The sequence below is a fragment of the Talpa europaea genome, assembly GCF_964194135.1.
Source record: "Talpa europaea genome assembly, chromosome: 6".
In the NCBI taxonomy this organism is placed as follows: domain Eukaryota; kingdom Metazoa; phylum Chordata; class Mammalia; order Eulipotyphla; family Talpidae; genus Talpa; species Talpa europaea.
The window spans coordinates 13,400,328-13,414,674 of record NC_140072.1 but is presented as its reverse complement, the minus strand read 5'-3'; the positions used below and the strand labels follow the sequence as shown (position 1 = coordinate 13,414,674).

General features: G+C 39.7%; 1 protein-coding gene across 1 annotated transcript in view; it reads left to right on the top strand.

The window, feature by feature from the left end:
• Window positions 1-14,347, top strand: part of DTNB (dystrobrevin beta) — a gene marked incomplete at its 5' end in the record, with an annotated part of 165,302 nt that overhangs the window by 34,345 nt on the left and 116,610 nt on the right. Inside the window, 2 exons of the mRNA XM_084236050.1 lie at window positions 6,763-6,868; window positions 9,478-9,644. Coding sequence (XP_084092176.1) covers window positions 6,763-6,868; window positions 9,478-9,644 — 273 coding nt within the window. The remainder of the gene's footprint in view (window positions 1-6,762; window positions 6,869-9,477; window positions 9,645-14,347) is intronic.

Genomic DNA, 14,347 nt, shown 5'->3' with positions numbered 1-14,347 from the left:
TTTGAAACAACCAGAATTCTTATATGAGCCACTGTGGAACATACCCTGGTTGTTTCTCGTAAACTACAACAGACATTGACTCCTGCCCTAGCAGTTCTACTTCTAAGTTTTTCCCATACCAAAAACAAACAAACAAACAAACAAACAAACAAAACTTTGTCAACAAAAAGACTTTTGTAAGAATGCTTTTATCAGTCTCAGCAGCCTCCTAGGTGTCCATAGTTAGAAAACATTGGGGTAATGTTAAATCAATAGATAATATGTCTGAAATATACTTCAACCCCGGTAGAAGGGAGAATGAAGGTGTGAATAAAAGAAATTAGCCATATGTTGAAAATTGTTGAAGGTGAGTGATGGGTATAATATACTAGCCTTTCTTCTTTGCTATATTTAAAAAAAATTAGTAATAAAAATTTTCATCCTACTTGTAAATTTGTGATTGTGATTGTGATTATTGTCTGAATAAAGCACAGTGTTAATGTAGCACCCAAGCCTAATATTTTGATGGGTAAGCCAGATATCCTAAGAGTTTTCAATGTGTATAGGCTAACAGTTGGCTTTAGAAACTTGAGTTATTAAAACCAAGCAGTGAATATATTTAATTTTCTGCCCAGTTTTTCCAAGGTTTCAGGTTTTGCCATATGCTATATTTCTCTTTGGAGAGATGATTGCTATTTGTTGTATTATTTATTTTCTAGATTCATGTTGACTTTAGTTGGAAGAGTTCAGTCTGCTTTGCAGAGGATTTAGAATTTGATTCCTGCCTTTATGAAAGTGAAGCCAGAAGAAATAGTGAGGGAGCAGAGAGTGCGCTGGGAGAGCAGATGCATTCTTTCAGTCGCTGTTGTCACTGTTGACGCTGTTGTTGAAGCTGCTGCAGGAGGTGCCATTTTATTGCACATTGTGCCACATTCCTGATTCACAGAGGAGGTGCGAAGTAGGCAGGGATGGCATCACCTTAGCTCATGCCTGCAGGTGTTCTCTGAATTACTCTGACCATCCACATCTTCTGCTACGTGCCAAAATGACTTTTCTTCTTCTTTATCTTTGAAAGGATACATTATTTGGATGTGTGACTTAGTTTTCTCGGACATTGCATGAAGTTTGGCAAGAATTGTCCCCTAATTGTCCCATACATGAGTGTGTATACATGTGTGTTTCATAGGTGTTCTAATGAAGGAGATTTACCATCTTGTTAGCAACTCCTGCTTGCATGCTGTAGGAAAGATATTCAGTTGTTACTCATGAGCTGAAAACAGGCTATGATGTGTTCAGTACATTTCCTTGTTTGAGGCAGTGGGCAGGGCTGAAAGGTTTGCTGGGCATGCAGTTTTGGGGGCTCTTGAGCCAGCGCCTTCTCTGGTCTTCACTGGTGGCAGGGCCTGGCCTGCAGTCTCATTCTGGATTCTGACACCCTGCTGTACAGCTTTAGGGTTCACTAGTCTAGAGATGAAGCGGAAATACTCTTTACTGAACAACCCAGGACCCTGGTCTCCATGTTACTTATTGGCCAATTGGAATCTGAAGCAGAGGACCATGCCTGCTCAGATACTGCTTTTGTCTTGTTATTCCTTTTAATCATAAGCAAATTTGAGTTTAAGTCATTGTTTTGAAATGCAGTTCTGTTGCTGTCCATCCTTTGTGTACAAGGTCTTTACTGGCCCCCACTGAGTAAGTTTCCCTGCAAGATGCAGTGTTCCTTACCAGCACCTGTCTCTGCCCCTTCTTTCCTGATTGTTCCTGCCCCGCAGACCCATGCTCAGCTTGCCACAGGCTCCGGTTGGCTATCGCCACTGTGCCATGGGGCTTGTGCCATTTTGCAGGCCCACCAGCAATATACAAAGGCATCTGTTTCTCCATAGCCTTGCCAACAGCTTATGTTCTTACATTCATGAACTTTTGCTAATACGATAGGTGAGAAATGTTGTGTCAGTACAGCTTGGTTTGCATTTCTCTTGTTTTGAGTAATGTGCATTTCGAGTGAGTGAAAGTGGTGCACTTCTTGTCTTCATTTATGTGATTAGCTCTCACTGAAATGCCCACAAACCCTGACCTCTCTCTTCTCTGACTGAGGCTTCATATTTCAAACCCTGGCTATAACATCCCCTTTTCTTTGATGCTACGGATCTTTCAATATAGGATTAATTGTTCCCTGTCAGCATTCCCCTGGCACGTTACATCTAGTTCACGTGTGTCCCGAAGGGGTGTTCCTTGGTCTCCTTCAACTTTTTCTCTCCAGTGACTAACAGTGTCTGGAAAATCATCCATGCTTACTTGTCATTTGTCGGATTAATTGAATAATGATTTAAAGAAAGTATGGCATGAGAAAGTATCTGGTTTGAATTTTAACTGGATTAAAGTTAAACAAGTTGCATCCTTGTTTGCATTGATGCTATTCATGATTTTCTCAAATGAGCAGTGTTTGTAATGAAAGAAATGCAGCATTTCAGGATATTTAAAAGGTTTTTTCCAGTTGTTTTAACTGTAACAACTAACTATTGAATAAAAAGCACAGTGATGTTTTATTGTGTCATTACAGAGTGTGCTGATCTTCAAAGTCCAAAAGAAACCTGTGGTGTGGACAGAGTCAGTGCCTAATAATAACTGAAAAACTGACCCATAGCATTGGTTCTATAGTGCTAGGTAACATCTGTTAGCCCTGTCAGAGAAAATATCCCTAGAACTATACAAAAATTTGTAGAAGAACATTTTAATCAGAACGGTTTTTAAAATGTTATTTTCAGGTCTATTAACTAAATGTATTCTGTTGTTTCACTGACTACCAAGTAAATGGTAAGGCACTGGTTAAGAAATATTTGCCTTTTGCACATAGGAAATAGGAGTTTCTAATGGAAATGATGAGGTTGGAAATTTCAGCTATGGTAATTAAATGCTAAATTGTTTTGCTGGATTTCTTATGTCATTTTAGTGACACTGGATTTCTCATTTTGAGAGATGGTTCCTCTCTCCTTTGAAATAGGCAGGATGGGGGCCTCCCTCATAGCACAAGGGGTTAAGCACCACGCTATGAAGCAGTCTGCAGCCTCTGCAGCACAAGTTCGATCCCTGGTTGGCCAGGGAGCAACCCACATGGCGCAGCAGACCTCTCCTGTCTCGCCCGCTGCTCCCCTCAGCAGTGTATTTCAGTAAATCTGCCTGTTCTGCTACCCCCTCTCTCTCTGGTGAATCTTCTTACTCCCGCCACCTCTGGCCTGTACCCCAGTTTTTGTATGCATAAATAAATAAATCTTTAAAAAAATAAAGTAAAATAGGGAGGATGTAGTCAGGGGTGGAGGGAGGGAAGTGAAGATGGCATGAGGATAATAATTGTCAGCGTGAGGATTAGAATAACAAGGGGCGGGAGTAGGCGACAAAGAGAAACTTGTTCCTAAGAAGAAATATGAACGTGGATACAAAGATAGAAACGACCTCGATGTTTTATTTAAGCAAAATCATGGTATTTTGCTTAAGTGAATCACACAACTGTTACCATGATTAGAAATAAAGACCTTTAGTGAAACTATGAAATATTTAATAAGATGTTAAATGAAACAATAGATTATATGTTTTTATCTACCCTCTGTATGTAAATATATAGAAACATACATATATTTGAGGGAAATGCCAAAACATGAAAATCGTGGGGGTAATATACATATTTGTTGCAACTTTTCTTGTAGTTTTTGTTATAAACATTGTGCTATAAAAAATAAGTACAAAGAATGTATTTAATTTAGAGCAAAGCCAAAACAAAGTGGAAGAAAAAAGAGCCAGTCTCTTTTTCACCAGTTATTTATGGAACGAATCATAGAATTTTAGAACTGGAATTCTTCTCTGATCTCAAATTTTTGGTCTTAGGGTCTCATTACAGTAAAAACTAATGAAAACCCCAGAGAGTTTATATTGTGTTTGTTTTTACAGGTTATCTCTATCAATATTTCTATATTAAATATTAAAAATGAGATATTTTAGTCATTGTTTTTAAAAAATAGCAATGATAAGACTGTTACATGTTAGCTTAAATAAAATGCCTTTATGAAAAATTGCCCCAAAAATTTAATGAGAAGAGCGCCATTGTTTTATATTTTTGAAAATTTCTTTCATATTTTAGATATTGGCTCCGTGGAGACAATTGGATTCTTTGTTTTCTTACCCATTCGGTCTCTGTGATCTGTTGTTTGTTTAAAGTACAGAAAGAAAATCTGATCTCCAACAGATAAGAAGTTGGAAAAAGGAGGAGTATTTAAATAGCTTTTTCAGAAATTGCAGCTAGGACACATTGCCCTGGCAAAAGCCCATTGTACACTAATGAGGGAATGAGGTTGAAAAGACAAATAATGTCGTAGTGTTATTATGATAATCATTTTTGCCTCGTGGACTCCCTGAAAATGTTTTAGGTAGGGGGTGGCGTCAGGCTGACCACACTTGAGAACCACTGTTCCAACCCTTGAAATCCAAGAAAACTGAAAGCATAATGTTATTAAGTGATTTTCCCCAAACCCATGGTTAATGGAAGACAGAGCAGTGGGGCATGTTCTTCTGGTTTCATTCCTCTTACTTTGGGAGAAATTCAAATGATAGTAAGACCTTAGGGGAATTTTTAGAAACTGATCCTCAGTATATATATGAGAATCTTGTGAGATATCAAATGTAACCTTGGAAGCTTAAAAAAAAAACACTCCATGATAGGCAAATCAAAACTTTTTAGAATAGCAGCAGTGGATTTATAAATATGTAGTTTTTAGCAAATATAATTTATAATTTATACCATACATTTAACTTTTATTTACCACTTTTTACTGAGCTAATGAACTTTCTAGCATCTTTTTTCTCAATGACTTAAAATACACACATTTAATTTCACTTTGGTTGCAGTTATTTGCATATCCATAATAAGAAGCATTTTCATGTCGGGATTTCCATTAAAATGTGGTGACTTTCTGATTTAGTTTTGAATGCTGTTCGCTCATTTCTCCCAGATTCCACTGAGCTCTGAGCAACATCAGTGACTCGGATATTAAGATGGAAAACACCGTGAAAGACCTTGTTGAGCCTATTTGAGTAGCTTTTCTCAAGCCTCACCTTTGGCGCTCACTGCTCTAGGCAGAGCGCCTTTGACTGGAGAAGCTGCTGGTGTCTGGCGCTGGCCAGCTTCTCTGTGCTGCCCATCAGTGCTGCCTGCAGTCTGGCCTGCATCTGAGGCTTCCCTCCTCAGTCCTTCACCTTTTTTTTCATTTGTTTTTATTGCAAAAGCCACTTTCTTCTGCTTTCCCTCCCACTTCTACTCTTTACCAGTTCCTTCTTTTTAGAAAATAGTTTCAATTGAATGACTTCCAGTTTACATATACCAGAGTCATAGTTGCCAAGTCACACAGAAGTAAGTCTGTGTAGCCTGGGTTTAGGGTGATGGGAGCTGTTGCTCAGAAGATACCGGGGTATCCTGATGAAGCCCCATTTTTACTTTGTGTTTGATATATTCGTGGTCTGTCGCTAATCAAAGTTAGTTTTTTTTTTCCCCAAAGGTTTATGCGTATGAGAACTGAGGCCGCTAAACTTTCTTATACCCTGTTTTTCACTACAAGAAAAGTGGTAGTACTGGGAACAAGGTTACTTGGGAGAGAGTGAGAGGAAATTCTGGGTGCCTTTTGGCCTCACCCTACTCCTAGTCCTCAGCATCCCCTCCCACCTTTGAATGGTGGGAAGAGGACTTGGGAAGGACCTGCTCGTGGCCCTGTTGTCGCTTTTCTTCTTCGGAATAAAGTTTGAAGTTGGAGCCTGGGCGCCCAGTCGTGGGTATAGAACGCTCATTGCCTTTTCCTTCTCTTTTCCTTTCCTGTTGGAGTGGGAAAGGTGTTTCATAGGTAGGAGGAAATTAAAAGATTGATCAGTTTGAAACATTGTTGGGAATCTACATTATATGGCTTTTTTCTAGACTGTTTTCTAATTTTTCATATTCATATAGGACACAATTATATCAATGTTTGACATACAATGGAAGCCTTTAACGCTTTCACATCCTCTGTATTTGTTTAAAAGAACGCAATCACGATGCATCAGAAAGATCCAGTCTAGGTGGGGAAGTGGTATAATGGAGGGAAGAATGGGTTGGACACTTGGATACTGAGGTTCTAATATCATCCTAATTATCACTGTTGCTGCAACGTGTTCAAATAACTTTACTCTTTGAACTTTCTATTTTTCTACTGTAAATGAGAAAGTTGCTCAATGAAGTCTAAGAGTGGTTGCCCTTTATTATTTATTATTGTTCTTAAACTACTAATTATTATGTGCCAGTTGGGTGTCAGACATTGAATGCCCCAAATAGGGTGGACAACCGGACCAGAGCTCTTATTCCCATGATGTTTTATAGTCAGGTGTGGGATGTGTGTCTCTCCCCACTGGGTAATAGTCACAGAAATTTGAAGGACACCTGAGTTCAATTCCTGGTTCTGGGTTTGGGTAGGACCTTTGCAAGTCATTTAACTACTTTGTGCCCTTTGTTACCTCATCTGAATTATGTGTTTGATTTGCCTGATAACAGTTGTTTTAAGGCCCAAGTCAAAAAATGTACATGGAAACGGATTTGAGTGCTGCAGTGTGGTATAGTGTGTCTGCAGTAATGTCAAACACTATTTTGTTTTGCTGTAAAATTTCACATGTAGTGTGTTAAGGCTTGACTGGGAGACTCCAAAATTAACCTAATCCTGAACTTCAGAGATAGCTGAAAAATGTAAAGTATATTTGTGTTTCTTCTCTTCACAGAAAAAGATAATGCTCAATATGTTTTTAGACACGATGATGGCCGACCCGCCTCCCCAGTGCCTTGTCTGGCTACCTCTTATGCACAGGCTTGCCCACGTCGAGAACGGTGAGCAGCGCTTTTATCATTCAGTTCCTCATTCTACGGGAAGGGTACAAGCTGGTGTTATTTGTCATGTCCTTAGCTATTGTCATTGGACATTAGTTGACATTTGCTGATGTTGTACTATTTGAATTTGTGGTTTTAGCTTTCAAAAGGGAATATTTATTTCTCAAAAAGAAAAAAAAAGGAGAGGGGTAACTGCTTAGGATACGGAGAGGTGGTTATATAAGGCCTCAAAACTTTGTGGCTCAAAATCCAGGCTTCCCCCTGAGATTCCAGGTGGTTATGTTCTGCTGGAGCCCTCCTGAGTTAGCCATGTTCCCTTTCCACCTTTAATTTATGAAAGTCATAGCTGTAAAAAATTGGATAAATGCATTGTCAACCACGATGACAATAGTTGTTTTGGAATCTTTTTTTTTAAATTGAGGTAATGTTAGTTTACAACACTCTATGTAATTTAGAGGTATAGATTCACCCCTCTGCAGATGTGTGTCACCACACCACCCCCACCGAGACACAGAGTTCTCCACAGTGCATGGGGCCCGACCCGCCCTGCTGTCCACGCCCCTACCTTCCTCCACTGTAGCCCAGTCCAATTTCTAGGGTTTGTTACTGGTTTGGTGGGAAACGAATTATAAAATTATTGTAATTTTAGTTTTTTGTTGTTGTTGAGACGCTGGAATTCCTATACAATTCATTCTTTGAGTGGCATTGAAGTTAATTTTCATAAGGACAAATATTCATTTGCTTAAGCAAAACTTGTGCTTTTTCTGTGGGTTTACTAATGTAAATGTCCAGGACATAATAAGCTAACTACCATGTGAGACTCCTCCAAAAAGAAAACTTTCACCAAAATCCATCCTCACCAATAATCGAGTCAGCACACCTGTGTGTCCTTTCCTCATTCTGGGCCTCTTGTTTTTCCACCTTGTTCCCATCCCGCTGACTGGTGTAAGCACTGGCTCTTAGAAGAGGAAGAAGAATCACATAGACATGCACGTTCAACTAAAATTATCAGCATGTATTTTATGATTTAATATTAACCCAGGATTATGACTTAGAATTCTAAATGTTGTCTGCACTGATGTTGATGGCATTGATCTTAGACCCAGATTGATTTGGGGGTGGTGTTCTCTGAAGGAACTCTACTTAACAGAGTGTAGTTTCAGTTTGCAGGATAGATTCTTAGTCCTTCCATATTCCTTAGAAATATCTTGTGGACAAAAAACTACAATTTCTTACAATAAGTGTGTCCCTTGGAGGTTTCATTCCTGATTTTACTTTTCTTTCACTCTCCATGATGATCTTGTATTGTTTTCTTTCCCTAGTGCCATTCTTTGTGGACTCTTGATTCTCTAGTTGCTGTACATTTTTGGAAGCAGGGCTGAGAATCTATAGAATTCAGACAGGACTGACTTTATATATGGAGCCCTCAGCAGAGCTGTTCAGGGGAAGACCTGAATGCTGAGCCCGCTCTCCTGTTGACTTCATTGCTTGTGTTCAGAGGGAATGGCCAGTGGGAACAGTCATGCTGCCCATGCTAAGAAGTAGAAATAATAATCTGTAGTATGCAGGTGTGACCTGAAGACCCGGGCAGCTTTTCATGAGAGAAGGTGCTGTGAAGTGGAGGGAAGAGCAACAGGTCACTGAGTTTCTTTTCCTCCAAATCACGGTCCCATCATTGGTTTTGAGGACTTTAATTTATGCTGTTACTTAGACCTCTTGCCTAAAACTAGTATTTCAGTATGTCTAGCCTGCCTTTTGTCCAGTTGCCATCTGTGCTCAGGGGTGTGGTGGCATTCATTCATTAAAAATCTGAGGCTTTGGGCCTCCCCGGTGGCGCAGCGGTTGAGCGCTGGGTTGCGAAGCTGCCCGCGGCCTCTGCGGCGCCAGTTCGATCCCCGGCCGCTCCCCGGCCACAGGAGGAGGGTCCCACATGGCGCGCAGACCTCTCCTGCCGCCCGCTGCTCCCCTCAGCAGTGTACTTCGGTCCTTCTGCCTGCTCTGCTTCCCGCTCTGGCTCTGGTGAATTCTCTCACCCTCCCGCGCTTCTGACTCTACCCAGTGCATGTATAAACAAAACAAACAAATAAAATAAATAAATAAAACATGCCTCTAAAAAAAAAAAAAAAAATCTGAGGCTTTGGTCCAAAGTACTAAAGAAGATAGAATTTGTAGGCACTAAAGACACACAGCAATGGTCCTGGCTCTCTTGGATTTTTCAATGAAATATCTGCACAACTAACAATAATATCTCTTGCAACATGAACAGCAGTAAATTTGAACAAGAAGTTTTGGAGTGAGTCTTTCTCCTCCTTGTATATTTATCTGAATTTTGGGAAACACATGTTTCATTTAAAGATAGAAATTGGTTGTTTTCTAAGGTAGTTTTCTAACATAAAAATTTTTTGCCAAGTCTTTTCCTTTCAGTCCTTTGACTGATAAATGATCAGGAAGATTAACTAGGAGACCATTTAGATTCTTGAGTTATAATTTTGCTTTCGTGTTTGTCTTTTTACATTAGATAAGGTTTTTCACTGTATTTTCTGCTCCAAATGAAAATTGTCTCTCTCTCCCCCTCCTTTCGCCGCCCGGACCCCTGCTCTCCGGCTCAGTCTTCCATCCCGTGGAGTGTTCCTATTGCCGCTGTGAAAGCATGATGGGCTTCCGGTACCGATGCCAGCAGTGTCACAACTACCAGCTCTGCCAAAACTGCTTTTGGCGTGGCCATGCCAGTGGCCCTCACAGCAACCAGCACCAGATGAAGGAGCATTCCTCTTGGGTAACTGCTTCTATTTCAGTCTGAGTCCTCAACCGTGACTCTCTTTCCTCATTTGCACCAATTCCCTGATAGGTGCCCACCCAGGAGGGAGTGGTGGGGGGATAGGATCTTAACACGGTTATGACAGGGCTTGCAAGTAGGGGGTGCTTCATCACTGGGCTTTAAAACACAAGTGAAAATCCAAGAGATGTAGCTATTATTATTTGAGATGGTCCCTTTTATACAGTAAAATGGAATGTTGCAGTGAAAAGTTAGTTTCTTGTTTTGAAACTGTATAAAGATGTCACCCCAGATGTCTATTCTTTGAGCTCTAAGTAAGATTTAAAGTTCTTTATTCAAGCACATTTTTCTCATGTTTGTAGGGTATAAATGTTACAAAGAAAACTGTGAAATAAAAGTGTTAAAATTTTCTCTCTCTGAAGTTAGGGAAAATATTGTATCTTACTATTTCCACATTACTGCCCTTATCTTCAAAAGTTGGCTTTTGAGTTGCAATATTTGAGAGGTCAATATCTGGGTTTTTTGCGGTGTTTATAAATCACATAACATGCTTAGTGTTGGTCATTTTACTTCTCCAATTTATTTTGTTTTTAAAGTGCTGTGCTTTTATTTCTAAAAAAAGTTACTCTAGCCTTGATTTATTTTTCATTTGGTTTACTAAAAAGTAGAAAAATATATAGGTGAGAAGAATAATTCAGGATATAGGGTTATAAGCCTGGTCATCCTGTAGGACTTCAAATATTAGGAAACTTCAAAAACCACGTTCATATTAGGGAATAGTTTGGAAATAAAAAAGAACAGGGTACACTTTACTTCCTTGTGATATCTCTGCCAAATGTTAGAGGTAATTTTTTTATTACACAGGTTTCAGTTACAATTAACCATAAAATTTTGTTAAACTGAACATCCTAATCTTGCTCATACTGTGTTGTAAATTCCAAATATTTTTCAGTGGAGCAGTTATTTTTTTTAAGCACAGGAAAAAATAAAAGCCCGGCAGTTTAAAATACTTTTCCCTTTTCTTAAAGTACAACAATCCCACTGTATGAACTGATCTGCAGTTTAGCCCCCGTGTTTTATTTGTAGTCCAGCTCTTGCCTCTGAGTGGATTCTCGTCCTGTTACCTTTTGTAATGATTGTGTTTGCTGGTGTGTTTCTTTTTCTTTTTTTTTATTTTCGTACATTGTTCATTTTTGTACAATATTTGATTTCTCCTCTTAGGTGTAGTCCCTGTAAATCTCCCACCGCATCACCCCTGAACCATCACCACGGACCCTTGTGCTCTTCCCTCCCCCGATTTTTTCCTTCGCCCTCTCCTTCCCTGCTGTGAGCCTCAGATCTGTGGTTTGCCTGCAAGTTTTGTCTTTTTCTTTTGAACTTTGTTCGGTTTCCCTCTATTCCTGCTAGAAGTGAAACCATCCGATATTTTTCTTTTGCCTTCTGACTTATTTCACTGAGCATAATCCCTTCTAGCTCCATCCATGTTGCTGTGAATGGCATGAGTTTATCTTTTTTGATCACTGTGCAGTATTCTATTATGTATGTATACCGCTTCTTCTTGATCCAGTCATCTGTTTTGGGCCTTGAGGTTGTTTCCACCTCTTGGCTACTGTAAAGAGTGCAGCAATAAATATATAAGAGAAGGTGCTGTGAGGTGGAGGGAAGAGCAAAGGGTCACCGAGTTTCTTTTCCTCCAAATCATGGTCCTGTCATTGGTTTCAAGGACTTTAATTTATGCTGTTACTTAGGCCTCTTGGCTAAAACTAGTATTTCACTATGTCTAGCCTGCCTTTTGTCCAGTTACCATCTGTGCTCAGGTGTGTGGGGCTTCCTTTTGAATTGATGTTTTTGTGTCCCTTGGGTAGTAGATCCCTAGGAGTGCAATCACTGGGTCATATGGTAGCTCCATTTTTAGTAGTTTGAGGAACCTCCACACAGCATTCCATAGTGGTTGGACCAGTTTGCACTCCCATGCTGGTGTGTTTCCAGTGAAAGTTCTCTTGGAGATATTGGGGCTCAAATAATGAGGAACTTCTTGTTGCCATAGTTTGGATTTTGTTATTTAGCTAATCCATAATCCTTTAAGAAATGGGAATTTTACATTTATTTAAAGAGAAGTGACTGTTCAAATATTGTTTTCTGATTTACAAAGCAGTTTTTCACATACTCTGTTGAATTTTTCATTGAGCTGGAGCACGCATAATACACAGTTCACAATGAATTCTTTTATTTTTGATCTTCACAGCATTCTTGTGAAGTGTGTCTTTTCCCCATTTGTTGTTATTTTATGTCAGCTGTACCTCTTTTGTTTTTCCCGCTTTTTTCTTTCACTTTTCTTATAGTGACATAAGAGTTCAAGAAAAATCAAGTGCTATCAGCTTGTATAATTTTGAAGCCGATATAAAAAGTGTATCAGCTCTTAATTCTGAGGATGTGTGCACTGTGCATGGTAGGGGTATACTGATAGCTGTTGTTGTTGGGGTGTGTGTGTGTGTGTGTAATTTGTTTCAAGATTTGGACACTGTCTTGCAATACCTTTGCTCCTAGAGGAAGATGTGGGTGAATTTTGAGGCTGATGTCGGTAAAGCAGCTTCCAAGAAAAAGGAACCTCGTACTCTGGTGGTGGAATGCAGACTGCTCTGGCCCCCATGGAAAGCAGTGTGGATGTTTCTCCAAAGACTAAAAATGGATATTCCAAACAACCCAGCAATTCCACTCCTAGGTAGCGACCCCCAAAATACAAAAAATACAAAACACTAATGTGAAAGGAAATCTGCATTCCTGTGTTTATAGCACCACTATTTATAATAGCAACCTAATTGCCCAAAATAGCTGAATGGGCCGAATACCCAAAGCAGATGACTGGATCAAGGCTCTGTGGTACATACACATAGTGGAGAACTACTCAGCAGCCAAGCAAAAACTCATGCCATTTGCAGCAACATGGATGGAGCTAGAAGGACTTACATTAAGCAAAATAAGCAAATAGGAAAAAGAGAAATACTGACTGGTGTCACCTATATGTGGAACATAGAAAAACCAAACCGAGACAAACTTTAAAAACAGTCCTTGAAAACTGACCATAGATCTTTGACTTTCAGAGGTGGGGGGAAGAAGCATAGAATTGTTATAGGAATCTAAATCCAGAAAGTATTTGCAGTATATGTCCCGAGGGCAGATTGATGTATTGGCTGCTTTGAGGGACTTCATGATGATGAGACAGTCTCTGCCCTTTATGAGCTTTTCATTAGTTAAAATAAATATTCAAACCCATCTGTGTAAGATAATGTGTATTTAATAAAATCCACATGAGAAGCTCAAAAAAAGTTTCCAATTAACAAAAAGATGTACAGTCAGTTCTGTAGTCCCTTCTTTGAAGATTGCCTGCTGTGTTTGTAATAATATTTTGAATTAATATTTTCCTATGTTTGAAAAAGATGAGTTTCAACCATCTTGTGTATGAATTTACTTTGTAGATTTGAGATGAGTAGTGTTTGGTGCTTAGAAGTTCATTTTAGTTTTGCCAAAAGTTCTGTTCAATATTTTATCTATGTAGTATTCTGTACAACTCACTGTTCTTTTGCTCATCAACCCTTTTAGTTTGCCTTTATCATAGAAAAAAATGCCACATGGAATCATATATACAATTCATTCCATCCATTTGTTATTCATTCAAAAGATATTTTTGAGCACCTGCTCTGTGCCAAGCACAGTAGCAGCCTTGTGGGATGCGTCTATGAACAAACCGTATAGAAGCTTCCTGCCCTTGTGGAGCTTAGACTTTCAGGTGTGTGAACAAGGCTGTTCAGGCTTGCCAGCACTGCTCTTTTCCTGTTCCTGTTGGGTCCCATCTAGACTACATTTCTTGGTCCCCTTTTGTGCAAGGACCACATAACACCTCTCACCTGTGTCGTGTGATCAGCGTGGTGTGTCTTTCCAGAACAGCACTTTTAATCACTGGGTGCCTTTTCCATCCTCTCTGCCATCTCCATGGAGAGAATCCCATTAAGAGCCAGAGTTGGGGGGAAATCATTCAAGGAAACTGGATACTTGAATGATGGGTAGGAAAAATATTCCAACAGCTCGACTTTGATGGGAGCAGGATAGGAACTTTGTGTTTTAGTTTGTGCTGCAATAGTTAGCACTAGAAATGGGGTTCTATTCAAACCTTAGAATCTGTGTCATTGGGTTAATTGTCAGGGGGCACAGCTGATGGAGATGCTGATGTTGGAGGGGGGGAGAGGCAGAACCCACATTACATGGTGGTTTATAACCAGCTTGGTAAATTTGGCATCTGTGATTACTTGGAAGGCACACTTCATTCCAGCTGATGCCTAGGACAGATGTTGGAAAGGCTGGAGAGAGTGTGTGGCATTGGTCAGGTATTACAAGAAAAAGATGAACTTAGGAAGGAATCGGCTAGTGTTTAGACCAAAAAAAAAAAAAAAAGGGAGTAAAGAAAGTTCTGACTCTTGGATCTATGAAAGAAAGGACACTGCATCTAAACCCAGGAGTGGAAAAGGTGATTGACGAAGGCTTTGAGCAGCAAAGCCTGGTAAACTCAGTTGAAAAAATTGATATCATCCTGTAGCAAAGATGAGCATTCAGTGTCTGGGTTCCTGTTCGTGACTGCTTAGCAGAATCACCTAGATCCTGCCTCTGTAACTTCCGGTTAAGTGGGTGTGAAGACTCTGAAACCTGGA